This window comes from Dicentrarchus labrax, unplaced genomic scaffold (genome assembly GCF_905237075.1).
Source record: "Dicentrarchus labrax unplaced genomic scaffold, dlabrax2021, whole genome shotgun sequence".
Taxonomy (NCBI): Eukaryota; Metazoa; Chordata; class Actinopteri; family Moronidae; genus Dicentrarchus; species Dicentrarchus labrax.
This window is the reverse complement of record NW_026136715.1, coordinates 11,377,690-11,403,408: the sequence shown is the minus strand read 5'-3', so window position 1 is coordinate 11,403,408 and position 25,719 is coordinate 11,377,690. Positions and strand designations below refer to the sequence as shown.

Genomic DNA, 25,719 nt, shown 5'->3' with positions numbered 1-25,719 from the left:
CCTCACCTCACCTTCTCGTTCCAAGCGTGGAGGATAATCTACAGTGGCTGTGAAACTTGCAAAAAACTTGAAAGACCTTATCTAGAGCCAGTATGTCGTTTGTCTAATCTGGGCTACTGTAGAAACATGGCAGTTCAACGTGTCAGCCTCTATGGAAGAGGGCTGACTCCCTTTGCAGATAAAAACGTCTCATTTTAAGGTGATGAAAACACAATGATTATATATAATAATTATTATATTCCATTTCTACAAAAAGATCCTCCTAAATGTTACACACTGGACATTTAATCAACTTTCATTCATGAAGAACACTAAGGGTCTAAACTACTCTACAGCCATGTGGCTCAGAGGCACAGCAGCGCTTTGAGCTAAATGCTATTACCAACACACTGACACTAGATAAAAAGTTAGATGGTGACCAGAGTTACAATTCATCATGAGGGCTATGACTGTAGCAAATTTCAAGACAACCCATTCAATATTTGTCAAGACATTTTACTAAAAAATAAAAATGTGAACCTCATGGCGGCACGGTTTAAGTTCCTCCTATTAATTTGTAAACTCCATAGATGTAGATAGATATAAAATTCTACCAAATTAGGATTCATGCTTTTTCATAAGTCCCCTTTAATCATCAACACTTGACACAACGCCATGCTGCTGATATGGTTTCTATGTTGAGATGAGGTGGGAGGGACCATCTTGTGCCTAAGCAATATGTGCATATTGAGGCTTCTATGATGTTGCATCTGTCATGGTACCGTCTGTGGTGCGAGAGGATATGAGCCTTCAAAAGAAACACTGGATGGTGACACTACAAGAAGTTTTCTACCCTGCTCTAGCAGCTGTGGGTATCCCCTGTAAGTACATCAAAACTCTTGGCTCATCTCATGGCAAAATACTTTACTGTTTTATGACATTCAGAAATGATGCTGTTAATTTAATAGATAAGTGGTGATAGTGTTAGTTCTGAGGGAGATGCCTTTATTGACACAAATCTTTTCCTTAGCCAACACCATCACTTTTCTGATCATCTTGAGGAGGAACTGCATGCTCTCCAGGTCCAGCACCTTCTACCTGATGGCCATTTCTGTGGCTGACAACCTTGTTCTGATCTTCATTGTGGTTCTTGAGCTTTCTGTTAAGTACCACCAGCAGGAGCCGTTTTGGAGTTATGAACCATGGTGCAACCTGAGGGATATTTTTAACTACGGAGCATACAACGCCTCAACGTGGCTGGTGGTTGTGTTTACAGTGGAACGTTTTATCGCCATCCACACGTGGAAAATTAAAACCAAAATCTGCACTCCAAGATGTGCAGCATGGACTATAACGGCTGTTTTCATCTTCAGTCATATTTTTGCCATTCCTTACTACTGGTCTAATGCCTCAGTCTACGAGGACAACCAGACCAGATGTATTTACAAACCAGAGGCCCCGTCTCATTTCATTCACGCCCTGGTTTGGTGTCAAACGGTGCAAGCCTACGTATTACCCTTCCTCATCATCCTCACACTTAACGGGCTGACGCTGCGTCTAATCTCTCACAGCAACCGAGTTCATATCACTGCTGATTTGACTTCCAGGGTCAATAAAGTCATGCCCTTGCTGCGCTCCAGGAAGAGAAAATCTGTGGTGCTTCTGGTGACTGTGTCCATGAGTTTCGTGCTGCTGTCTGTCACCCGTGCTATAACTCAGATCATCCTCCGTACAACTCACATGTACACTTTGGATCGTAATGATTATAACCTCCAGATAAATATAGCAGCAGACGTCGGAACCATGCTGAGCCTGAGCAACGCTGCGGCTAACATGTACCTGTATGTATGCACTCAGTCCAAGTTTCGCCAGGAGTTTGTTGCCTGTGTCAGACAGGTGTCTTTCTACTGCAAAACAAAACTGTGTCCTTAAACACAATTACTGACAGTCCTTGAGGAAGTTTGTACAGGTGCACTTTCCTGGTGTCTGGTAACAGGAAATGATCTCATAACTGGTTAATGACTTTGTTTCTCTCAGCAGACAACAAGGACTTTAATTGAACCGCAGCTCCATAAAACACAATCTAATTTACTTTATTACTGTGTTTTACTCATTCTGTTCCTCCATTAAAGACCATGACCCACATCCCCACTGTTTGACATGGTAGTTTAAATTTCAGAATTAATTTCCTGCATTTGGTTTACAGACCCAGAGCTAACAAACAAGAAGGGCTGACTTGACAACTTGACAGCCATTGTCACTCTTGGTAAGGCAGTTTGTAATATTCTGGTACAAATGTGCAAATGTTGTACTTTTTTTAGTTTGATGGATACAAACATATTGCACTGAGATACTACTAATAATGTATGTAAAGCACTGATATTTTATGCATTTGTTACTATTTGATCATGGACCATATATTGATGATATACCGCATTTCTTCTTCTTGTATGATGATTAACTACAAGTCTGCAATAAAGTCCGTTTTCAATTTCTGTTTATTCTCCGTAGTCAAAACTGGTCATTAAAATTTTACAAAACTGTATCCTGATTTTTCACAAAATCAAAAACAACATACCGGTATACAGTTTTTCCAATGAAAACACTAAACAACAATGGCTCATGGTCTAAAACTCCTAAACCAACAATTTGTGCCAAGCAATACTTAATGTATAATAACAAAAAAATGTATAAAATACAAAAATATTACAAAAGCTTGAATAGATACAATATTGTACTGTTACTTTTCCCTGCAGGACTATAAACTAATCCTACCAGCAAAACCTTATGCTGAAAGCCTTTTGTCTGGGAAGTTAATGTTTATTTGCCCTCAACACATACAGCATTAAGTACTTTAAGATGTTAATACAATAAAAGTAAGAAGAATATGTGTTTATGTTTTGAGATGTTACAAGAACAGGAGTGCAGTTCTGGTTCCCATAGACTCTCCACAATGAATTGTTAAACAATCAACATCCCTCATTCAAGTTATTGACTTAACCTTGGGAGCTAGTGGTAGCATGTAGTGGTCATTAACGATGGCTCTGACAGTAATGACAGTGAGCCAGCGTGTACAACACCCATAAACTGAAGCAGCTAAATGGAATTCAGCCATTGTTAATTTTAATACTTACATCTGTGCTTTGCCTACTGTCAAAATGTCTTCTGTAAAAAAGGTCCATTACAAACCGTGTACAGAGGTATCACAGCGGCAGCTTCAAGAACAGTTTGACAGACGTCAAATAAATGAGGTGAAAAAAACGCAGTGGAAGACCTGAACAGCACTTATAGGTCACTTCCTGAAGGGAGTAATCCAGTAAAGTATTAAAGTTAAGTATTTTTTAAGCACCAAAGTTCTTGCTTCAACTCAGAGAGGGAACCTTATGTAGGACTTTATGAAAACATGCTAATAAAAACAATCCAATGTGAATTTCAGTGAAATAAAAGTCAGCGTGATACCATCAGCAAACTCATTTATTTTCCCTACATAAATCACATTATATATCTACATCTGTATATATCTCCATATATTCATAGCGCTCCTACATTTAAATCTATTTCTTTAAACAATTTAAAAAAAAAATATGTTCTTTCCATAGTTTAACATGAAATGGAAATGATGTTGATGCATGTAATATAGTTTAGTTTCTTTACAGATTCCTGATACTTGAATTCCTGAAAGATTACGTTGTAGTTCCATCTTTACTACAAGAACATTGTGCTTTACTGTCTTATCTTTGACTGACTTTGACTACATTCTAGTGTCTTTTAAGGAAAATATTAACTGTAAAATAAAATTAGATATTATATAGCATATATATCAACATCTTTGCCCAACCAATCTTCTCTAATCTGGACTATAGTGGCTCAACAGTAAAAGGGCGGGGGACAAAAATAGCATTTTAAAATGTCGCCCCCGTCCCCAGTAGAAATTGCGCCCTTGGGTGTACAGGATCTGGACAAAACTATAAATAAATCTTGATTGCCTTCAGGGAAACAACAGATTGGGACAAATTCCTCTTTTCATACATCTTTTACTGCTAAAACATCCTCAAAAACACTACAAACACGATAAAGACTCAGAAAGCAGATGGAATACTTGATTGGTCACCACAGAGACTGACCTCAACATAACTGAGGCTGTATAATTGCACACATCCTTAGTTAAATTTGAGTCGATCACAAAAAAAAAGACCCTGACAAAAACAACCAAAATCAAATGAAGAATTATGGCAAATTCTGACAAGTCCTTGAAGGACTTTACCGCAGGAGAAATATAAAATTTCCTTTGTTGTGGTGACTTACCCAACGCAAAATACTGCAGTTTTGAATTTTAAGAAACACTGCACAAAATACTGGCTTGTTTAAACAGGTTTCTGTTACTTTTTATTGTATCCATGTTTCTTTTTGTTTACTCCACTGTTTTGCACAAATAATAATTACATTTTTTTTTGTCCTATTACCAATGTAAGGCGCAAGGCCCCTGATCCTAAACTGTTTCAGTGTAACTTCCAGGTGCCAATGTAGAATTACAGGTTAAGAATTGCTGTATTAAAAAAAAAGAAAACTGGATGTAAAATAATGATTATAAAATTATAAAACCATCCTCTCAAATGCTTTTACTGCTCATAATATATAATGTTTAAATCTGACAGAAGAGTTTTCTCCAAAAGTTCTCTTCACCATGAGAAACAAATTACCTTGCGGTGAAACAATACTGGCCCGGTTTAAATGATACGATCAATAACTTTACTCTGGGTAATCTCTGGGAGACAAATCAGAACAAGGACTAACAGCTTCATTGACCTCCAGAAGATGACAGTGACTTTATTAAATGAATGGCCGACTGTTGTTGTTGTGTTTACATACAGTAAAGCAGCTTTAAAGACATTAAATGGTTGGTGTAGCAGGTTGAAATGCTACTTCTTCTTGCCACCTTTTGGAGCTTTTTCTAGTCCTTGTATGTACTTGCGAGGAATCTGATAGTGATCTGAAATTAAAGTAAAAGATTAGACAAACTGAATTTATTTGTACAAATAAAAACAAAACAAATTAAATTGTTAAAAAAAAAAAAACTTCAAGTATTATACATTTCCAAACCTAACAGCAGATTGCCAGCTTGATGAATCTGGTTGCCTTGGATCTGGACCAGGACTTTGTCCTTGGAACCAGGAATGGGCTGTATGACAGAGCTGGCCTGCACTCGGTGCTGCAAAGCTGTGGCTACGACTGCAGGATCCAAACCGTACACTTCCAGGTTCTTTATTAGAGTCACCTACAGGTATGGAAATAATTAGAGCTAGAAAAATAAATCATCCAGGCTCACAGATGACCCGATATTTAAAAGGTTGTCAAAAGGATTTATACTTTGATGTTTTTTAAATGATACAATGCTATCATTTGATAGTATTAAAAGTACCAAGACCAATAAACCCTTTTTGATATACAAAAGAGGCATCAACTTTCATCTTTTTACAGTATACTTATATTTATACACTTGTATTGTATCAAAGGTTATAATTCTAGTATCGTTACAACCTTACCGATACCAATATTAGCTTACCACTGACACATCTGTATTGTGTATACGTTAGCCAACAAGTAACAAGGTACTGCAGAAGAGAAATGCTCATATGTCTCACATAGCATGTTAGCAATGTCATCGTGAGCATGTTCAAATTACCATTTAGCCCAAAGCACCCGTGTGCACAAGTACAGCCTCTTGTTAAACTCTCATATATCAGCATCAGTAGAAAGAATCTTGAATAAATCCATGCTGATGCACAGTTGGATGTAGAAGTTGTCACCTTCTTATTAGAGCCTCGGGACCCCACAGAGATGTCAATGGGCTCAATGTGGCCCTTCTTTCTTACGGGTGCTTGTCCAGGGAATACAACTTGATAGCACTCCTGCATTCGTGCCAATGTCCTGTGAAAATGAGATGGAATTGTTTAATCTGCAACAAAAAGTTGGATGGCAGAGAGACAAAGACTGGCAGAATTGGGTCTGCTAATCTATCCATCTGTTTATGTACAGTAATGTATAGTATATGATTACCATCTTCATGTCAGCTAAAGCTGTAATTATACTTCTTTCATTCACTTTCTCACAGAGAGCAACGATGTGAAGGTAAGCACTGTAAAGGGCTTCTCAAAATATTTTCTTGTGTAAGTGAAAAGAAAGATCTCTCTTCACCTTGTCTTAACTATCATCAATCTCTACGGGGCAAGCTAACCAATCACACTGCATGTGTGGTCCATGTGGTACCTTTTTGGCATGTCAGCATCGAAAAAATCAACACGACAAATTCTGACAATGTCTGAACGCAACACTAGAACATCGATCAACTTACCTTTAAAAATAAACAGGTCAAGGCCAATCATGTATCAGGAACTCACCATGTAGTCAGCTCACCTTTGCTCTTTAATAACTCCCAGGGGTGGAAAAAGCAACGCAAGGCAGTTCTTTGCTTTTTTACGACCACTACCACCAAATCCCGCTGGGATTCTCCCACCAACAATGTTTTCCATTAGTCACTGCCTCAATACTGAGAAAAAGCGATTTTACTTGTTTTACCTTGTTTCTTTAAAAGTGTATTTTGTTTTTTATAGCATCACTTACAAACTACGTGTTGGGAGTGTCAGACTTCAGAGCAGCAGTATTATCATTGCTTACAGATCAGATTTGGATTATGGGCTTGCATTAGGATGATTATTTTATCCTGCAAAGATGATGCCGACTGCCTCCACCTGGCCGCATTATATCTATTAAATTATATAAATCATTATATATGTTAAAGTGTTACGTCAGAGTAAATTAATACTGTGATCTATTATTTCATTAACTAGAACAGCTTTAGAAGACAGAGATCTAATGTCCACATTTAATTATTGTATTTTGTGCTATTGTCGTCATCATTGTGGTTATATCATCATTATTAGTAATTTCTACTAGTATAGTTGTTGCTGTGCACCTTTGTCTTTGTCCTTCTCTCTTTAAACTTAATTGAATAGAATTGAATCTATAAAATTCCACAGTATGTATATACAATATCACTGTATGTCTTCACTTGTAGTCTCCCATAGTAGTGCAGATAAAATTTACCAAATCTGGCATCATGACTAAAGACTGCAAGCATGAGCAGATGGTCCAACAAAAAACAGAATAAGAAAATAAAATGAGTCTTTACCTGCTAAAGAGGTCATCCCACTTGAGAGACTCTACCTCCTGGTACTCATATTTCTCCAGCAAGCAGTCACACAGAATAGGGTTTATGGTCACGTAACTGTTAAGAGAGCACAATATGGGAAAATTCTGCTACGTAAAGCTATGCCAGTTCCATGAAAGATTTTATTTAATCTTTCCCATCACTCATTATCAATTTGTTCCACATGAGAAGATGCACAATTTTCATGACCTAAAAAGAAACATGAGATGTGTCTTCAGTTTCAGAGTCACATTTAAGCATTTTAGCCAATTATAACAACATCACATGGCCTGGGGTCAGCTCTATGTCTCTTCAGTGGCCCATTAGGCTGCCCTTTTACAACTGAACCCAGTTATGGAAAAATTGGTGGTTATATTTAAACTGAGCTCTGTGTTTCCATCAGTGTTGTCAGATTATAGAGGTTCTTCCTCTTTTGATGTCAGCTGACAAGCTCGCAGCGTTTGATTTTGAAAAAGGAAATCCATTAGAGGCCATATTATGCTTTTTGGGGTGTTCCCAGCACCTTAGTGTGCTATATAGATTTAGATGTAAAAGGTCTGAAAAGTGACAAAACCCAAAGTCTACTGTCTCCCACAGAAAACACTGCCTGATGTGCCTAATTTTGTATTTTTCTTCTGTTTATAAATGACATCATAGAGAAACACAGCCCCAACAATAGGCTAGGTGACGGCTAGCTGCACAAACAAACACAGAAGTCTAAATCTTCATCCATCATCTGAGGAAGGGAAGACCCAGTGGTGCTCAAATGGAGTGTGTCAGATAGAGGGTGAAAAGAGGTGAGAAGACTCCCCACATACAAATATACTAACTTCTTATTATTTTCATCCACCAGTTCATGCTTCTTCACATACTCTGTGACAATATTTCTCATGTCAGCAGGTAGCAGCATTGTTCCTTTCCTGTAGGGCACAAAAGCACACATAAGTTAACAATAAATGTGCATATGAGAGAAATGCATGAAGGTATCTTCCCCTTAGGGAGTTTTTAATGCTACTGAATTTAACACAAATTTATTTATGTATTCATATATTTTATGTATTTAATGTTATTTATGTTTAATGGAACAAGTACATAGCATAGACTAAAGTCACATACCACAGCATTTAAAGCCTAAGGTAGCGTGCAAAGCCTGTCCTTAAATGCACCTTTAAAATATACAAAACTGAACAAGAAAATGTATACAGTACAAAACAGCACAAAACATGGACATAACTAACATAAGTCCCTTCCAGACATCATTGAAGACTTATTAAGACTTAAATATACTCATTGAAAAGTACATCTATATATCTATCTATCTATCTATCTATCTATCTATCTATCTATCTATCTATGAATGTGCACATATATTTCATTTCAAACTTCTGAAAGTCTCCTACTCGGTTGTTGAGTCCATTTTTGAGATGGGAAGGGGAAACGGAAAATATAAGAACCATAAAAAATTAGCTGGCCAGCTGTGTTTAGTAAGTTAGGAAAGTAGATATACATTTTATTGTCCCCAAGGGGGAAACTTGAGTGCACATAATGTGCTTTTGTGCATGCCTTCAGAACAAGGATACATAGTGTGTTTGTGATTAACAAGCTATTCAATTTAGGGGCAAAAATTCAGCTAAAATGGGCATTTTTCCATCTAAGCATCATGTATCGGATGGAGGTAGAGGGAAATTGGCCTTTCTAGGAAGAATCACTGGAAATTATGAGTAGCTAGAAATGCTGTGATACATTGTACTGGGTAATTGTAATGCAATTATCTAATGTATACTGTATCTGTCAAATAAAGATTAAATAACTAAAATAAATAAATGGGTTGAGGGGGTGTCCAGGGTCATGTGCTGCAGTGAGTGCAATGTGAGTGATCCCTCTGTTATTGAGATCTAAGAGCTTAGGGGGTTGGAGGACTAATGATTTTGGAAGCTCTGTGTGTAATAGGACAAACTTGTTTTTGTTGGAGACAGACAGCATGGTGAGAAAACAGGGGGAGCAACAGAGTTCTATGGATTGAATTAGGCCTTTGTAAAGCAGGAACAGAAGGTAGGGGGGAAAAGAGGGTGCTTTCAGTTTGCAAGTCTTTGCTGGAAAATAAACCAAACCGGGTGCAATATTTACCTCTTGTTTTTGCTGGGTGGAAAATGTATACACTATATTTTTATACCCTATGGTGACATTTCCGAAATAGATGTTGTTTCATTGAAGACATCTTGACTTGTCAGTCACAGTAGGAAAAGCACAGGCGTAAATAAGTTCAGTTTTAGAGTCCTGGTATTGTGCATTCAGGCTCACCATCACGGTGCCATGGCTCACTGGAACTCTTGGTAATAGTAACACCTGGGATTTTTCTATTATAGCACGTCAAAATGGCTGCTGTGAAAAAGCTCTATAGAACAAACAAGACAAGGTTCTGTTCTTTTATTCGTTTCTTTTTCTATGACTGTATTGAGGGTTTTGTTGGGGTGCTTGCTTTCCCTGCCTCTTGTGCTGCAGGCTTCCTTTCGGGGCCAATTTTAAGCAATTGGTTCAGTTCAGACGGAGCACACTGCTGCATGGTATTGAGCTCTGCGGCTGGCTGGCGATCTGCAACAATTTGCTGTCTGTTCTATTTTTTTCCGCTAGTCGTAAGCAAATCTGGTAAGAAAACACTGATAATCTATTATAAACCATTTAAATGACATACAGTATGAAATGATTTGATTCTGATAAATGATGAAATATGCATCCTGTGCTTGCCAACTCTCGATTTCTTTGTCACATTTTGTTGTTGCAAAAAAACCCTGATGCCGCTGTCAGTGATGACGCAAAACGATTCACAAGATATCAATTCACTGATCACTATAGAGAAAACAACTGAGTGTCTATTATATAGGAAGGGGGCGATCAAGGGAGTGATGTCAGCCCAAGTATAATGGAAATATTGTCTAAATCCCCTCACAGGGAGGTCGAGGTCAGCTCTCCTAGATCTGGAAGGGATTCAGTGCCACAAATTCAAGTAAAAAGGAAACTTGTGGAGGCTTGCTAACACACAAGCTCCAATGCCCGAGTCCAGGTTAGGAAAATGCACAAACACACACACAAACCTCTTGTTTGCATCCAGAAAGAGAGGCTCCAGTCGAGCTGACACAGAGTAAAGAGTTGTGATCTCAGGAGGATGGTATGGAGTTTCTCCTTCCCCTCCATCTTGCACCTGGGCTGCTTCAACATCTGTCTCTTCAGGAACGCTGAAGTAACGCAGTCTATAAAGTATTGATGTAATGAAAAAGGAAAAACATACTGATAGTTAGTCAGAATGCAGGTGGGATGTGAGTTTGAATCCAAGATCTTCTTAAAGTTGAGGCAGGGCTTGGCTCACTCTGGATTTTTCCAGTCCACCTCCACAATGCTCTCCACACCCTTGGTCAGTTCTTTCACTCGCACAAGGTTATGCTGCTGCTGCATGGCCTGTAGAAACTTGGACAGCTGTTAGAAAAAACAATGAATAAAGGCTTACTGATGGAGTTATAAAATAGAAAAATAAAATAGTTATATTTGTAAAATATCACATTCTGGACATCTGATATACCTTTTTATAGCTGGATTTCTTGATATCAAGTTGCTTTCCATTTGGGCTGAAAAAATAAAATATGTTTTCAGTACTAAATTGAATTACTTATTCTAGCGCTTCTTATAAGATGAACTGTAGTTTACCAGCAGGAGAACATATGGTTGCGGAGAAATGTACTGGTCAGCAGAGGGAGCTCTGACTTCTTCACCTTGCTCTTGAGAGCATGGAGAAAACACTGCAACAGCAGGGCGTCCATTATCTCTGTGGAATCAGGGTACAACCTGGGTCACATCATTTTCTCTCTGAATACGTTCCAATTTCGCCACATCAGAAAATCTTTTTCTCCAGTTGTATCAACAAAGCAACTAAAGCCTGCCCTGCAACCATTTAGTGAATGTCTCAATTTGATTCAAATCTGGGATAACGTGAGGCTGAGTCTTATTAAAAGCCGATTCAGTGCAACTGTGATGGTAAGTACTTCAATGCCAAACCTATAACTTGAAATAGTTTTTAAATTAAATCCTCAGAGATATAATCAGAGATGTGACTAAAACTGTTACCTTGTGGCATTTTCTTGTCATCCTCATTTCCCTCCTCTTCCTCATTGTCCCTTTGACCCTTCTCTTCCTCCTGCTCAGCCAAACTCAGCTCCTCAATACCAGAACAGGCTTGATCCTTCACCATTTCACTGGGACTCTGCTCCTCCTCCATATACTTCTCAACTTCTTCCTCCTCTTCCTCACTGACCTCATATTCTTCTCCATTCAGCCCTTGTCCTTCATTCTCTGCTTCCGGTAAAGATGGAGGACCCGACTTGTCTCCAAAAGCCCTAAACAGTGTACAAAAACACAGGCACAAGGTTTATTCGACTGAAGGGCTGCACAGGGAATCCTGTTAATGTCTTTATCCATTTCCTTGCTGAGTCTGGTAAATAACCGGCTACAGCCAGCAGCTAGTTTTTTTTAGCTTAGCATAAAGACTGGAAATAGAGGCACACAACTCGCCTACCAGAACTTCTACAGCACACTAATTAAAGTGTTCTTTCTTCTATGAGGAGACTCAAGGAAGTCACTGCACCCAGCCAACAAACAGTCCCACACACACCCTATGAAACCACAGCTTGTTGTTTTTACACTTCAGGAGGACAAAACAAACAAGATACAACATGGTAATTAGTGAGCTTTTAGACGTAGTATACACATTTTATTTAACCTTCAGACAGAACCAGCCTAGCCATTTCCTACTGTTACCAGTCTTTATGCTAAGCTAAGTTAACCATATCCTGGCTACATCTGCAGAAAGTGGGACGCTACTCACCAGAGAGTATCCATGTATGCGTGGAGAACACATACTCCTCTCCCTTTCATACCCAAACCATGCATCTCTGCAGTGGACACTGCAGCAGTGCCAACTGCAACAGGAGCTCTGTAATCAACCAGAGGAACAGTGTCACACTTAAATCTTTGATGAACATGTCAGAAGTCTTTAAGGGAATCTTTTATCATTACATACCGGTTGTTCACTACTGTAACAGCACAGCAGTCGCCCTGTTTCACATCTGGGAGACCACTTGAAGGCACCACCACGCCTGGCAGCATGAGATCTTTGGGAAAACACAGTATTTGTTACTCAATATCAACCTAAATGTACAGCATTAAACATCTGTCCAGTCTAGAAGAAACATACCTGCTCCTCCAATCAACTTCTGAAGCACTGGAGGCCATGTCCTGAATGTTGGCAGGAGAGCAGGGTAGCGCCAAAGCACATATACTGAAAAATATGACAATGCACAGATAAAATAAGTTACTGAAAAGCTGGGTAAAGCCACTAAATGCCCAAGTTGAACAGCCTGCAGAAGGAGCCAGTTGCCCTGCAAAACCTCATGCCTTGTGCTTCCCACGGCGTGAGCCTCGCCAAAACCCCAGTACATATCACAGCAAATGTCCTCTCAAAAAATGCCCCTGGAGCAGCCAGAGGGCAGAGCATTCCATGCCTCAGAGACAGCTTAAACGATGCAGCCTAACAGTGGGACGAGAGAATGGACCAGACATCCTTTTCGACTGCCTCAGCAAAGATCTGCTTCGGTGGTGACGGGCAAAAAACAGCAGAGATTTCTCTGGGAGGGCGGCACCAACTAATAACATGGAAAAGGATAGTGCACCACAAACACACACCACTGTTCCCCCTCAAAGGATATTCCCCACTGTTTGTTATCATGCCTCTTTGCCAGTCGTCAGTATGAGCACCATAAACATACATGTTTTGTAATAAACACTGTTGTAGGCAAAGAAAGTATAGGAAATTGATTTATTATTCATTGTTATTATTTATTTATTTTGCTGAATTTTCTGCCACTGAATCAGGCTTTCACTTTCTCCAGCACAGGAAAAGTGCTAAGACAAAGTGTGGAGATGTAAAACCTGTCACTGGCTTGATTTTTCTAAAGCTTAAAAACAGAGCCAAGAGCAGGGGCAGAAGTCTAGTTCCCTCTCAGACCACTTGAATTACAATATCCTGATTTTTTGTCCAATGACATACACAAACACAAAAAAAAGCGTACCCCAGCTTTAAAAGAGATTTTATCCATTTAGTTTAATCTCAACTTAATAAACTTAATAACCAGGTTATTACCTGTAGGATAAAGTCGTTTCTCCAGTTCAAAGAACAGTGGGTTTTTGTGAAGAACATAAAGAGTCACAGCATCGCCCTTATGTGCATAAATCTTCACTACATTTAATTCCTCTTTGTTGGGGACCAGCTCAGAAATCTCATCAGCAGACAGTGAAGGAAAAGCAGCAGATATGTCAGCTTTGAGCTTTCTCCTAAAGGTAAGAACAAACACAAAAGTTTCAGTAATTGGTTGATGTCATACTAGTAAGAATTACTGCTGTAGATATAGATTGAATAGTTTTCATTAAAAAAAAAAAAAACAATTTTCTTTTCAACTGAACACAACATCAGATGGCTTTCACACGTTAAAATGAATTACTGCATACTATATGCTATATACAGTATATTATATATATATATATTATATACTATATAAATGTCTCTAATACATGGCCTGCTTGATATTTAACAGTTCACAATAATAAACAACACAACAACAGCTAAATATTGATATGTTGCCTGATGATACTGAGCCAGAATTTAAATGGATATTCAGAATAATTAACAACAACTATCTGATAAAGTGCTGGGGTCTGCATCTACACAGTTTCATGGACACCAACTCAAGATTTGACTTGTTCCAGCAATGTTAGGCAAGGTCTAATATTAAGAGCTTGTCGAGCAGTTTTCAACAAACCACAACAGAAACATACAACAAACTGCAGCTAGGAGTAAATGGCGACAGGGTAAAGTCTGTGCAGAGCTAGTGGCAGGCAGCAGCACTGACTCACCTGTCCGATCCTTTGATTGCGGTGTTGGATTTGACACGAAACTGTCTGGCAAACATCTTTTCTCAGAAAATAAACAAACTGCTGCGACCAATTCAGCTCGTCCGCTTCGGAGTTAATGTAGCTGTTTTCATTGTGTCGGCACATACATTTTTATACGCCCTGTGCAACGGCGAAATAGCCTAATATATTTCTTATATTGGCTTTACAGTAATCAGCTGTTCCTCGTTGGGTGTGATGGTCCGACACATATTTATTTCCGACGTGAAACTGTGCCGCGGCGACGCAACCGGTAGTTCCGCAGTAAGCACATGGATGTATAGTACAATTCATATATATATAGTTCAGTTATTTTATTACTTACTTTAATTACTTTTTTACGTCAGAAGTACCATTATACTGTTATCCCAGGACAGGGTCATGTACTGGAAAAAGTATTAGATGTCTCCAAAATTAAGTTAAAGAGCACTTTATTATCCTTAAAGGGTAATTTAATATCCTAGTATAAGGGCAACTTTATTATCCACTTTATTATGCAATTTACTATCTGATGGCCCCTGTAAAACAGGCTGTTGACCACTCAGGAGTTAACAGCTAATGTAATTAATTGCCATAGTTACAGCAACAGTGTCCTTGCTCCTTGCTGTGTTGTTAAAGGAGTAATGAAGAGACATTTAATTACCAGGAAAGAAACCAGCTAGTAAAGAGACAGACTGAGAGGCAACAGCTAGCTAACAAACAACAAGAGCCAACATCATACTGGAAAATAAGATGTTGTTTCATTTAAATTATGTTAACATGAGTATGACTAGCTTTTACAATTTCAAATCTGAGTTTATTTTCCTCCATTCAGTTTCACAATGATATGACAGTGATTGTTTGATATTTAACAATTTCTAATCAAAGGGTGCCAACCAGAGAAGCGCTGTTTCACTCATTTGAGGAAACTCAATGAAAATGGGGAGGCAGGAGCTGACAGTGATAGCTACTGCATAGTGAGTGAGTCCTGGCTTGCATTAGTCCTTGATAGAAAACTGCATTTTATGTTGCACCTTAAGCCATATAGCTTAGTTGACAATGACTTTGATTATTTAATATGCATCACATGATGAACACTGGCGGTGTCTTTACATGCATTACTTGGATCCAATACTGTCCTATTTCCCAGCGTTGATGTGCATTAACTCTCTATTTGTTTTCATCACATTGTGTCCCCATGATGTCCTGGTTACTGTAGCCTGACTTCTCTTCAGAACAGTCTCAAATAAAAAAAATTTGTTTTCAGGATAAACAGGATCTCGTATGTGTTTTTTTTTGTTTTTTTCATGACAGTGTGAACAGCACAAATCACATGGAATCTAATCTTTTGAATTTGATTTGGCCACTTAAATACGTGATCCAGATCAAGTACAGATACGCAAGATTGGAGAGATGTGGAGAGGTGCTGACAGATGTAGTTAAAAGTAGCCCTTGATATCCAAAACTTCTGGATGGATGTCACAATCCCACCAGTCCTCTCCTCTGCTTGACTGCGGCATCTTATTTTTCAGAAAGGTTTTCTGGCTTGTGATTGACACGTCATTCTCAGTGAGTCCATCCAGTGCAACACAAGAAACTTCAGATCAAACTGTAAAACTTTTAATTTATTGCCCCATTGTGCTGTTTATCTGTAATAGGAGCAAGTGTGTGAGCAGACAAGCAACCATTGCTTTCTGCTACGGACATGTGTGAGTCTGAGTCTTAGTCGGAAATTACAACTCTCCAGTTTAAATAGAAAGCACCATTAGTGGAGGTGGTGGTAGTGAGGGGGCGACCCCCACCCTCCTTTACCCCCCAGGCTCGCCCCTGTCAGGGGACCGTTACAGAGATGCTGCTTTTACGTCCACCATTTCAGCCCGGAAGTTTGCTCATTTGTTAACCATTGCGGTCAATTCAATTTTTATGTTAACCTTTATGTATTAACAAGTGCTATCACACGGTGTGACAGTGAAGTTGTTAAACTGTCTGGCAGTCTGTCAAGAATCTCACAGGACTTCCCGGACAGCCACAGCTGCGTGTGGAGGACTTGAGTGAGAGCTGTCCCGGCGGCTAGCGGAGGGCTAATATCACACAAGGACAACATGAGCTAGGTGGTAGCTAAGATAGTTAACTAACGCTAGCTAGTGCTCGCAGCGGGGAAGACGAGATAAACAAACAAACAAACAAACACCGCACCTGTAGGACTGTTATCACTCATGTGTTGCCGATAGTTAACATGTCGAATCAGCACCAGCCGGCTTTCCCGGTCCAACAGCAGCCTAATGTGAACTCTGCTCCTTTCCCACAATGTTTTGTGAAACCTTTTAACAACCCTCTTCAAATCAAGAGGAATGTAATAACAGACGATTACAGTGTGACAAGTCAGGTGCTCGGGATGGGGATAAATGGCAGAGTGCTGGAAATATTCCACAAAGAGAGTGGGGGAAAGTATGCACTAAAGGTAAACATATTGTTGTCTTAATCTTATTTATTTATTTGTTACTGAACTATATAATGCTATAGATAAACGTATCGAAACTTGTGCATTGGCCTGATGTTATATATTTGGTATTTATTAGTAAATATAGCAGAGCGTACTGTCTGCAGTATGTTTCTAGATAAAACTTCTTCTGCAGTGACAAATATTTGATATTGGTTGTGACATGTTTTTGTTTGTGGCTCTCATTATGTGTCCGACACTTGAACCAGTCATATCACCTGTGGCAAGTGCAATGGCCTTTTACACAGTCTAGCACATTATGCAGACAAAAACACTAGAAATACTCCATGCATGTCTTTATAACTTAACTTGAGTTGGTTTGATTTTGACAAAAACAATTATGACCACAGATTATTATTACTGGTCTGTGAAATAAGAGGTGTTGTATGTTGTCTACATTGATTTCTTACCTTCTGAGTGTAAGCGTTGTTTAAAGGCAGCACCTTTCTCTGGCAGGTTCAATTATTGTATCTAAGCTGTCACTCTGCAGTTTGCAATTAAAATATATTATTATAATACAATAATATATACAATATAATCTGCGTTGTAATCAAAACGACATTGTGAATTTCATTAATTTAATACACACACACACCCAACATTTCCATTAGTTCCCATGGCCTCTTTTGCTCCCCTTTCTTGTCATCTTCATTTTCATAATAAGAGAAAGACTTTTCATGATTTGTGTGGCATAAACAGAACCTGGCTGCTCACAACCTCTGTGCATTGAGGCTGAGAATCAGTCAAAGAAAACGCAGTCAGGGCTGAACACACAGTGTATCAAGCTGAGCTCTGAAAGTTAACAGATGTTTCTCTCTTATCTTTGATTTTTAGAAAATCTGCTTCTCATACACTGTTTCCACTTTTCCATTCCCCAGGACTGTATATATATCCCCTTTTTAAGTCTCAGTTTTAGCCAGCAGGTAGAGATAAATGATTATATTACTTCACTGCATTCCTCTGGGATCATTAGTCACCCCTAAGGCATGTGTGATGCATATCCAACTATAGAGTACCTGGTCTGACTGATGCATGTGTAGTGACAGGCAGTATTTAGAGTTAGGGGTGAGCACTGCCAGAGTTCAAGAGATGGGGTCATTGTTAGCATAAAGTGTAAGTTATAGATTTTTCTTTCATGAAAACCTGTAATTTTCTGGCATTAAAAAGGTCGTACAGAAAAGAGAACCTTGTCAGGGTCTAATTTCTGTCCCAGAGTTATATATTGACCAGTAGCTGGCCTCTGATTGCTGGTCTGTCATGTTGAGGTGCCTGTTTTGAAAGAAGAGTGTTGACTTTTCCTATCCAAATGCTGCCAGCCAGAAAGAGAGAGGGGAACATGCCTGTGTCTAAAAGTAGCTTCATGTGAGAAGCCTGAGATGACTGAGAGATTATGATGTCTGGTGTGGTACAACAGGACAAGGTGTCATGCAGATAGAATACTCTCAGCTTTTATAGAACGGTGACGACGTTTTGACATGGGTAAACAAAGTAGAAAAACTAGCAAATGACCAATCTTTTCTTGTTTGTTTAACTATGTGATTATTTGCTTGTCTCTTCTTCAGGTTACTTTACAGATCCACATACTTGTGTAGCATTTTAGCATTTTACGTCAGATAGATTGTATGTCTTTTATTATTACCCCCTAGCAGCAGAAATTACATATTGTAAGTGGACGGACAAGAAGTGCCAGTATAACATTTTGTTATTATATGTAGTGTGAGTTTGAAGTCCACTGGAAGAGTCAGATAAAGAAGATAGTAAAACTGACATCATTGAGGTTGCTACAAATTTGTGTAGTGAAAATATGAAGGAGGAATCCAACTGAAAGTCAGCCTGCAGTTATTTTTTCTTATGATATAAGCTAATTAATATGTATTGCAAAATTGTCTATTAATCATGAACATCTATTGAATCTCTTCTCTTTGTATGGGTATTTACAGTAGTAATTTATTCAAAGAAATCAACAAGTCTAATATTTAATGAAAAATAAGTTATTTAAATGTAAAGGTTAAATATATATCTTACAAATGAAACAATTTGTTTTATTTCCACTATGTAGCGTAAATTATTTACCCAGAATCGATACACTCTCTGGCCTATAGCTGATTTTCAAGTAGTTTCACCGTCGATTCATCTGCAGACTGTTTTCTCAACTAATTGTTAGAAAATGTCAAAAAATTGTGAAAATCGTCTTATTTTGTCTAATGTGTCTAATTTTGTCCCACAAACAGTCCTATACCCAAATATATTAAGTTTACCATCATGAATGACAAAGAAAATGATCAAATCTTCACACTTGAGAAGCTGGAGCCAGCTATTTTTTTATTTTCTTGCTTACAAAATTACAATTTTTATTATGAAAATTGTTTACGATAAATGTTTTGTCCATTACCTAATCGACTAATGCACGAAACAGCTCTATCTGCAAAGTGTTCCCACTATAAAATGGGGTGAAATGTCTGAGCCTCATAATCACTGTTAAAACAAACATTAGGGCAATGTCAGTATTGCTAGGATTCTGAGTCAGTATCTTATTCCTTCTTATCCGAATGGTATCAAATATTGCTAAATTCAAACAAAAATATGAATTTATTAAACCTTGAGCAGGTTAACATGACTGCATTTTAAACTAAAATCTCACCCCTGCTGTCTGACCTGTTCACTCTTCTGCTGTTTGTGTCTCAGATGCTGCAGGACTGTCCTGAAGCCAGACGGGAGGTAGAGCTCCACTGGAGGGTGTCACCTTGCTCCCACATTGTACCCATCATAGATGTTTATGAGAATCTCTACCAGGGCAGGAAGTGTCTCCTCATCGTGATGGAGTGGTGTGTTTGTCTGCAGGCCCCCCAACTCCCACAACACATACACACACACACACACACACAAACACTCAGTACTAATGATGTATGTGTGGTATTAAAAAGTGATAGCATGTGTTGACAAAAGTATTTCCTGCCCTGGACATTATTCATCTTTAAATGGCTCCTGGGAGTTGTGGCTCGTGTTAGTATTAGCTGCTCTGTGCTGGTGGAGCCAGCTTTTTTTTGTTTTTAATGCACACCAACTGAGGTGAGAAGTATCCAGAACACTTCAGGGCAAAAAGCAATGAAAAGCAGGCAGAGGCTGCTTTGTCTGGAATTTAATAAGACAGGCGCCTACCTGATGTCTACAGCCACTTCATACATTACAGAAGATTAGAAAAATGTTCACAAAGTTGGATATGATAGGATGTATTTCATGTAATTATTGATTAATCCTGTTTGATAAGCGTGACTAATGATTGTATTTGATATTTAGTGGTATGGGGATTGTTTCCAGGTATAGTAGAGTTTTATTTAAGAGCTTTTTACTGTTCCTAAAAAACTAATTGCCAGTTTAGTGTGCTAAGGAAAGTTATTTTCACTTTTTGCCATAACAAGTGGAAAAATATCTACAATTTGCAGTATGTTAATTACGTTGGGTTTTTTTTTGGTTTTTTTTACAAAACAATGAGAAGTTCAATTGACTTGGCAAAAGAGTACAATGATGTTAAAGTCTTTGAAGTGTAATTATAACCTTAAAAAGGAATAAGTGAAAGTTAGTAAAATGTAGCCCTTAAACAGACTTGGGTGAACCACGAGAAACTATAAGTTGTTCTTCGTTGAGGAGTAACAGAATGAAAATGCCCTGATGTCTTCACAGACTCATACTGCACTCCTGTCTGTTGTACTGTTTTTGTTTTCAGCATGGATGGAGGTGAATTATTCAGCCATATCCAAGACAGAGGGAATCATGCGTTTACAGAAAGAGGTAAAAGGATCATTATTTCTCAAGAAAGTTAAAGTCACAATCCTTAAGAATTCAGTCTTAGTTGCTTGTGGTACAAGTTTGGTTTAATACCCAGGATTTTGAGTACAGCAGACACTCCTTGCTTACAGTGCAGCCAAACAAACAAATGTTTTCTGCAATGTTTAAAACTGATCTGTTGACCAAAAATGCCCCAAATGACCTTTGTCTTGTTTTTTAGTCACGTTTTAGATTGTTTTGACTGATTTGGTAAATGAAAACCATACTAACAAATACTCAATGACTGATGTGACTGCTTCACAATAAAAGTAAGGTATGCTTTGTTAGTGTAATGCTTAATGTGAAGCAGCAGCAGCAGCAGGAAATGTTTAGTTTGCATGAGCACTAACTTAATTACAGTTCTGATATGGCAGTAGAAGGGGGTAAACAGTAAACAGTGAAGCTGTAAGGTAAAATTATTAATGCTGTGGTATTGAATATTTTTAGGTTTTGGTCTGGTGTTCGGCCAATACCATTAACACCTTGGGCCCTGGAAAATTATAATGAGCATTTTGTGACATTTTGTAGACACAACGATGAATTGATTTATGAAGAAAATGATCAAGATTTATTCATAATAGAAATAATTGTTTGTTACAACAGTAAGGATTACGAACAGTGACACTGGATTATATGGATGCCTTGTTTACTGTGAATCACATTTTTAAAAAAAACGCCAACCACAAAATACAGTCTACAAGACAAGCTTTGATTTCATGAAAATCTATAGGATTGTAACTTTATCAATCTCAGAATGTGCTGCTGAATGTGTAGTTGAATCTTTCACCTTTCTGTTTGAACCCCATCATGTCCATTTCATTTCTCTTCACTTCCTTTTTACTCAGAGGCCTCTGACATCATGAAAAGTATAGGAGAAGCAATACATTTCTTGCATTCCATCAACATTGCTCACAGAGACATCAAGGTAATACCTCGCTGTATATATTTGAGACAGAAATTGCAATGGAAAAGAAAACTTGCAACAGTGGACTGTTTTCATGGAAAGTAACTCAAGTTCATTCTTAAGAAATAAAAGCAGTGAGTAAAATTGCTATTGTGATCTTATCCTTAGGTTTAATTTAGAATTTAATATCCTGTGCACGTCAGAGAGCTCATATTTAATGCCAAGTAGTACAATTAGGAGAAAAACAAGAGATTGGAGAGATATAGTACAGTAAAGTCCCCCAGGCTCCTGTACACATGGAAGTCAAATTGTTTACATATGTAGAGTAAGCAAACAATGAATGGCAGCTGAAATAGATTGATTATACAGCCCCTACTGGCAAACAGACAATGCTTTCCATGATTGCTGGGAGTTGTTCCTTTAAAATGTTTGCGTTTTTGTATCTTGGTTGGGTCACAGAGCACCACTACTTTTCTTTGTCTGCTGTAGAGTGAAAGTACATAAAAAGTGCTATTTTACAAAACCAAAAATATAAAGTGATAGTATAGAATAGTTCCACTATTCTTGGAAATGGGACCAAGACCAACATACATTATACCAGTTGAGTGGAGTCACCAGATGACATAATATGATTATTAATATGACATACTTTCCTTTAGTTGATAGTTAAGAGGGACAGGAACTATGGGGAGACAGATAAGGGAATAACATGTGACAGAGGTCCTTGGACGGACTAAACTGAGAACCTTATAGTTACAAGATGTGCCACCTGCTAAATGGAAGAACCAGCATAAAATCAGTTTATTTGCAGAATGGACTTCTGTGTCTGCTTCTCTATTCTGATATTTCAGATAACACCTTTAGTGGCCTCTCAACCAACGGAAATGTGCAGGTCTTATTGAATATTAAGACATAGCTGGACATTTTTTAACTTAATTTGTGAATGGTGTTGTTTCTTACTGACACTTACTGATTTAAGACATAAGGAGGGACATCATTATCAAAAACACAGACCTTTTGTTTGTTTGCTGTCTATTTTCAATAATTCTTTGCTTTTCTTGTGGTTAATGATCAGTTTAAAAAAAAAAAAAGTTCTCCGGACTCTTGATAACGGTTGCTGTTTCTTTCAGCCGGAGAACCTGCTGTACACCTCCAAAAGGCCAGATGCCCTCCTGAAGCTGACAGATTTTGGATTTGCCAAAGAAATCACAACGTTAAACTCTTTAGCAACACCCTGTTTTACCCCCTACTATGTTGGTAAGACCACAGAACATGTGATCTTAATTATGTCAGGTTAAAAAAAGAGGATCTGTCCATGCAGACAAACCGATTGGCCCTGATGTAATTTTGTTTGTCTCACTGAACTGTGTTTAGTTCCTGTGAGATTAGACCTCCTGATGTCAGTGATAGTCATATATCAGCAGGATGATCCCATTTATACATATTTTTGTGTCTGCAAGACAAAAATCTGTGGACTGTGTGGATTTTGGCACTGTGAATTAATTACTAGGTTTTGAATCATTTTGCCATGTGCTTCTTGAAACTTTACTTGACCCAGTCTATTTGTTGAGTGCTGTCCCCCAGGGGATTGAGCATAATCATCTGCAGGCGCTCTGCCTCCTGTGGAAAGTGGCTATATTGATGTGGGTTATGAGGTTACATCCTGTGAACTGGCTAAAAAAACATATATATCCTGCTTTAATGACCTGGGTTTTTTTTTTTTTTTTTTTTTTTGCAGTCATCTGTCTTGTATGTAGAATTATCAAAGGCATGAAATGTGAAACAGAAGCAATTTCTTCAGTCCAATTTAAATCATTTCTCTTGACACTGCGGCAGCTCCAGAAGTTCTTGGTCCAGAGAAGTATGACAGATCCTGTGACATGTGGTCTCTGGGTGTCATTATGTATATCCTGTAAGTCAATCTGCGTGAAGCCTTTTTTAGTAATTTTACTCCTTTTATCTTGTAATGGTGCATGGTTCACGTCAAAGCCTCTCTAAATTATTTTTGCTTCTAATTATATGATCCCTCTTGTCATTAAGTGTTTTTTTTTTCTGTCTTACACGCAGGCTTTGTGGATATCCTCCTTTTTTCTCACACCATGGTCTGGCAATATCCCCTGGAATGAAAAGACGTATTCTTAATGGACAATATGAGTTCCCCAACCCAGAGTGGTCTGATGTATCTGAGGAAGGTGAGAGGGGGGCCAGGTCAGAATTTGAAATGGGTGTTTTTATCAGATTGCATGTTTCTCATGTAAATGCTCCTTCCCTTTACTTTGTGTCTAACTTTCTTTACTACCTCCTAGGAAGACACACCACACCACATTTTTTTTGTCAGTTACTAGCACTCTATAACTACTCTAAACAGAAAACGTATTTTTAGTAACTCCAGTTGTGGTGTTCTGTGCCCCCAAAAACAAAAGCACAGCAGCAATGCGATACCAGTGTTAAATGTCAGTCTTCTAAATGTGTCTGGAGTCATACATATTTGCAGCTACTGTAATGACTGTCAAAGATAGGTCTTATGTTAGTGTAGTATGTATGAACATTGAATGATGACGATAATGATTTCCTGTTTCAGCCAAACAGCTGATCTGCCACTTATTAAAAACTGAGCCCACCGAGAGAATGAGGATCACCGAGTTCATAAACCATCCCTGGATTAATGTAAGCAACTCCCTGTAGGCTCGACTCCGTGTGAGCAACTGCTGGTTTTGAAAGATGTTTGTGAGATTTGGAACACTTCCACACATCCATATTCTCTTACCACTGCAGCAGTCGGTCGAGGTCCCACAAACCCCTCTTCACACCAGCCGCGTGCTGCATGAGGAACAAGATGTCTGGGAGAAGGTTAAAGTAAGTGTTGGTGCTGTTCATATGTGTCACTTTGTTGTTACTTCTTTAGACGCACAGAAAAAGCTCTTGATTTGTTTTTAAATGTTAAAACATCTGTCGAGTGGGTTGAGCATGGGTTGGTTTTTGTTTTTTTGGTTGGGGGGGCTTAAAGAAAACGGAGTGTGTCAGACAGAGGGCAAACAGAGGTGCTGCATCATGACCAGTATGAAAAAAATGTGTTTTTTGAACATTGAAGCATGTAATTATTCCCCCCCCCCCATACAAGTATGAACCTGAAAAAGAGCTAATGTGACGTTCTTTAAAACTTCATGTGCATATTGTGCATACTGTTTTCATCTTGGTTTTGTGTGATAATAGTTACGTAATTTGTCATTATTAGGAGGAAATGACAAATGCCCTGCAAACAATGAGAGTGGACTATGATCAAATTAAAATCAAAACTATTGAAGACTCGACTAATCCTCTACTCTTGAAGAGAAGAAAGAAAACTAAACACTCAGCCACACAACCTCCAAGCTAATGAAGACGTGTTAAGAGGTATTCTGTTTCACACGAACACACACACATGCATCAAGTAGGAAAAAAGCTTTAGGGAAGTTGTTCATTATTAAGTAACTCTGAACATTTACAGTATGTTTTTAGCTGTTTGTATTTCTTTCTGTTATTATATTTTTATTTTAAAACATAGAATTCACCTAGGCAATTTGTTGAATGTGCTTTGAGGACTTTTGAACTCTTTTTATGCATTCAAAAGTATGCTGTATGTGCACTTAAGCTTATTCATAAATCTAGTGTATGTGTTGTATATTAGGATGGTTTTTATTATTCTGATGTACATACTCCGTGAGTCATTTGAGTGAGCTTTGTTGGGATCACCTTTCAGACTGTTTCTAGGTTGTTTTCTGTCTCTTAAGTTTTTCTTTTTTGAAAACTATTTAGCCAGACTTTTTGTCTTGAGGGTATTGTTGAGAAAGTTTGCCAGCATCATTCATATTTGTCTACTGAATGACCATTACCAGAAACCACAGCTTTTGTTTTTGTATGCTGATGTGATGTCAGAAGTATTTCTCCTTACCACAAAATAAGAGTCTTCTTGCCACATTGTGTTAGTGCAGTGTCTAAAATTTACTCACCATGTGTAGCAATAATCACTCTTGCTATGCTTATGAGAGGGGTGATAATTGCATTTGATTGAGGAAACTGTGCTGTTAACTGGACTCTTCATGCTTCTGTAGCATTCATTTTCTCCAAAGCAGCAATATAAAAAGAGTAGTGCATGAAGTCTGTTGTGTGAAAGACATGGAAAGAAAAGTGTATTGCAGTCAACTTTTAGACGAGATGTACGGTGGTAAATGTTGCACATCTCTACTATCCCTGTCTGTCTTTTACTTTGGATTAAATCTTTTATTATTCTCTGTGGTTTTCCGTGTTGTTTCATCAGTTAGACGTCAACCATTAGCATAAAGTCAAATACGT

General features: G+C 38.2%; 3 protein-coding genes across 5 annotated transcripts; 2 read left to right on the top strand and 1 right to left on the bottom strand.

The window, feature by feature from the left end:
- Window positions 1-777: 777 nt before the first annotated feature.
- Window positions 778-2,458, top strand: LOC127377176 (probable G-protein coupled receptor 139). The gene is made up of 2 exons (XM_051424857.1): window positions 778-860; window positions 1,010-2,458. The coding sequence occupies exons 1-2, from the start codon at window positions 782-784 to the stop codon at window positions 1,909-1,911; spliced, it is 981 nt and encodes a 326-aa protein (XP_051280817.1). The 5' UTR covers window positions 778-781; the 3' UTR covers window positions 1,912-2,458.
- Window positions 2,459-4,776: 2,318 nt separating this feature from the next.
- Window positions 4,777-14,398, bottom strand: eif2d (eukaryotic translation initiation factor 2D). Of its 3 annotated transcripts, none has more exons than XM_051424854.1 (15): window positions 14,144-14,398; window positions 13,374-13,564; window positions 12,429-12,512; window positions 12,255-12,345; window positions 12,060-12,167; window positions 11,303-11,571; window positions 10,886-11,003; window positions 10,761-10,806; window positions 10,551-10,657; window positions 10,279-10,434; window positions 8,017-8,106; window positions 7,169-7,264; window positions 5,787-5,907; window positions 5,070-5,254; window positions 4,777-4,969 (listed from the first exon to the last, which is right to left on the bottom strand). In XM_051424854.1, exons 1-15 carry the CDS (start codon window positions 14,197-14,199, stop codon window positions 4,870-4,872), a joined length of 1,818 nt encoding a protein of 605 aa, XP_051280814.1. In that variant the 5' UTR covers window positions 14,200-14,398; the 3' UTR covers window positions 4,777-4,869. The 3 variants fall into 3 exon arrangements, with proteins under 3 accessions (XP_051280814.1, XP_051280815.1, XP_051280816.1); XM_051424855.1 differs by having other exon boundaries at window positions 5,080-5,254; XM_051424856.1 differs by lacking the exons at window positions 13,374-13,564; window positions 14,144-14,398 and adding an exon at window positions 12,629-12,819.
- Window positions 14,399-15,977: 1,579 nt separating this feature from the next.
- LOC127377172 (MAP kinase-activated protein kinase 2-like) lies at window positions 15,978-25,658 on the top strand. The gene is made up of 10 exons (XM_051424847.1): window positions 15,978-16,619; window positions 19,344-19,483; window positions 20,383-20,447; window positions 21,329-21,408; window positions 22,518-22,644; window positions 23,224-23,299; window positions 23,455-23,579; window positions 23,969-24,054; window positions 24,163-24,243; window positions 24,623-25,658. The coding sequence occupies exons 1-10, from the start codon at window positions 16,395-16,397 to the stop codon at window positions 24,761-24,763; spliced, it is 1,146 nt and encodes a 381-aa protein (XP_051280807.1). The 5' UTR covers window positions 15,978-16,394; the 3' UTR covers window positions 24,764-25,658.
- Window positions 25,659-25,719: the final 61 nt, after the last annotated feature.

What these genes read in the sequence shown, in the direction of transcription:
- eif2d (XM_051424854.1), bottom strand. Translation starts at nt 14,199, where the DNA reads ATGTTTGCCAGACAGTTTCGTGTCAAATCCAACACCGCAATCAAAGGA. An exon ending in GAAGTTGATTGGAGGAGCAG is followed by an intron (nt 12,346 to 12,428) that starts GTATGTTTCTTC and finishes GTTTTCCCAAAG; the next exon opens with ATCTCATGCTGCCAGGCGTG. An exon ending in AACCATATGTTCTCCTGCTG is followed by an intron (nt 10,807 to 10,885) that starts GTAAACTACAGT and finishes TTATTTTTTCAG; the next exon opens with CCCAAATGGAAAGCAACTTG.
- LOC127377176 (XM_051424857.1), top strand. Translation starts at nt 782, where the DNA reads ATGAGCCTTCAAAAGAAACACTGGATGGTGACACTACAAGAAGTTTTC. An exon ending in AGCAGCTGTGGGTATCCCCT is followed by an intron (nt 861 to 1,009) that starts GTAAGTACATCA and finishes TCTTTTCCTTAG; the next exon opens with CCAACACCATCACTTTTCTG.
- LOC127377172 (XM_051424847.1), top strand. Translation starts at nt 16,395, where the DNA reads ATGTCGAATCAGCACCAGCCGGCTTTCCCGGTCCAACAGCAGCCTAAT. An exon ending in GGTGTCATTATGTATATCCT is followed by an intron (nt 23,300 to 23,454) that starts GTAAGTCAATCT and finishes TCTTACACGCAG; the next exon opens with GCTTTGTGGATATCCTCCTT. An exon ending in ATGTCTGGGAGAAGGTTAAA is followed by an intron (nt 24,244 to 24,622) that starts GTAAGTGTTGGT and finishes TGTCATTATTAG; the next exon opens with GAGGAAATGACAAATGCCCT.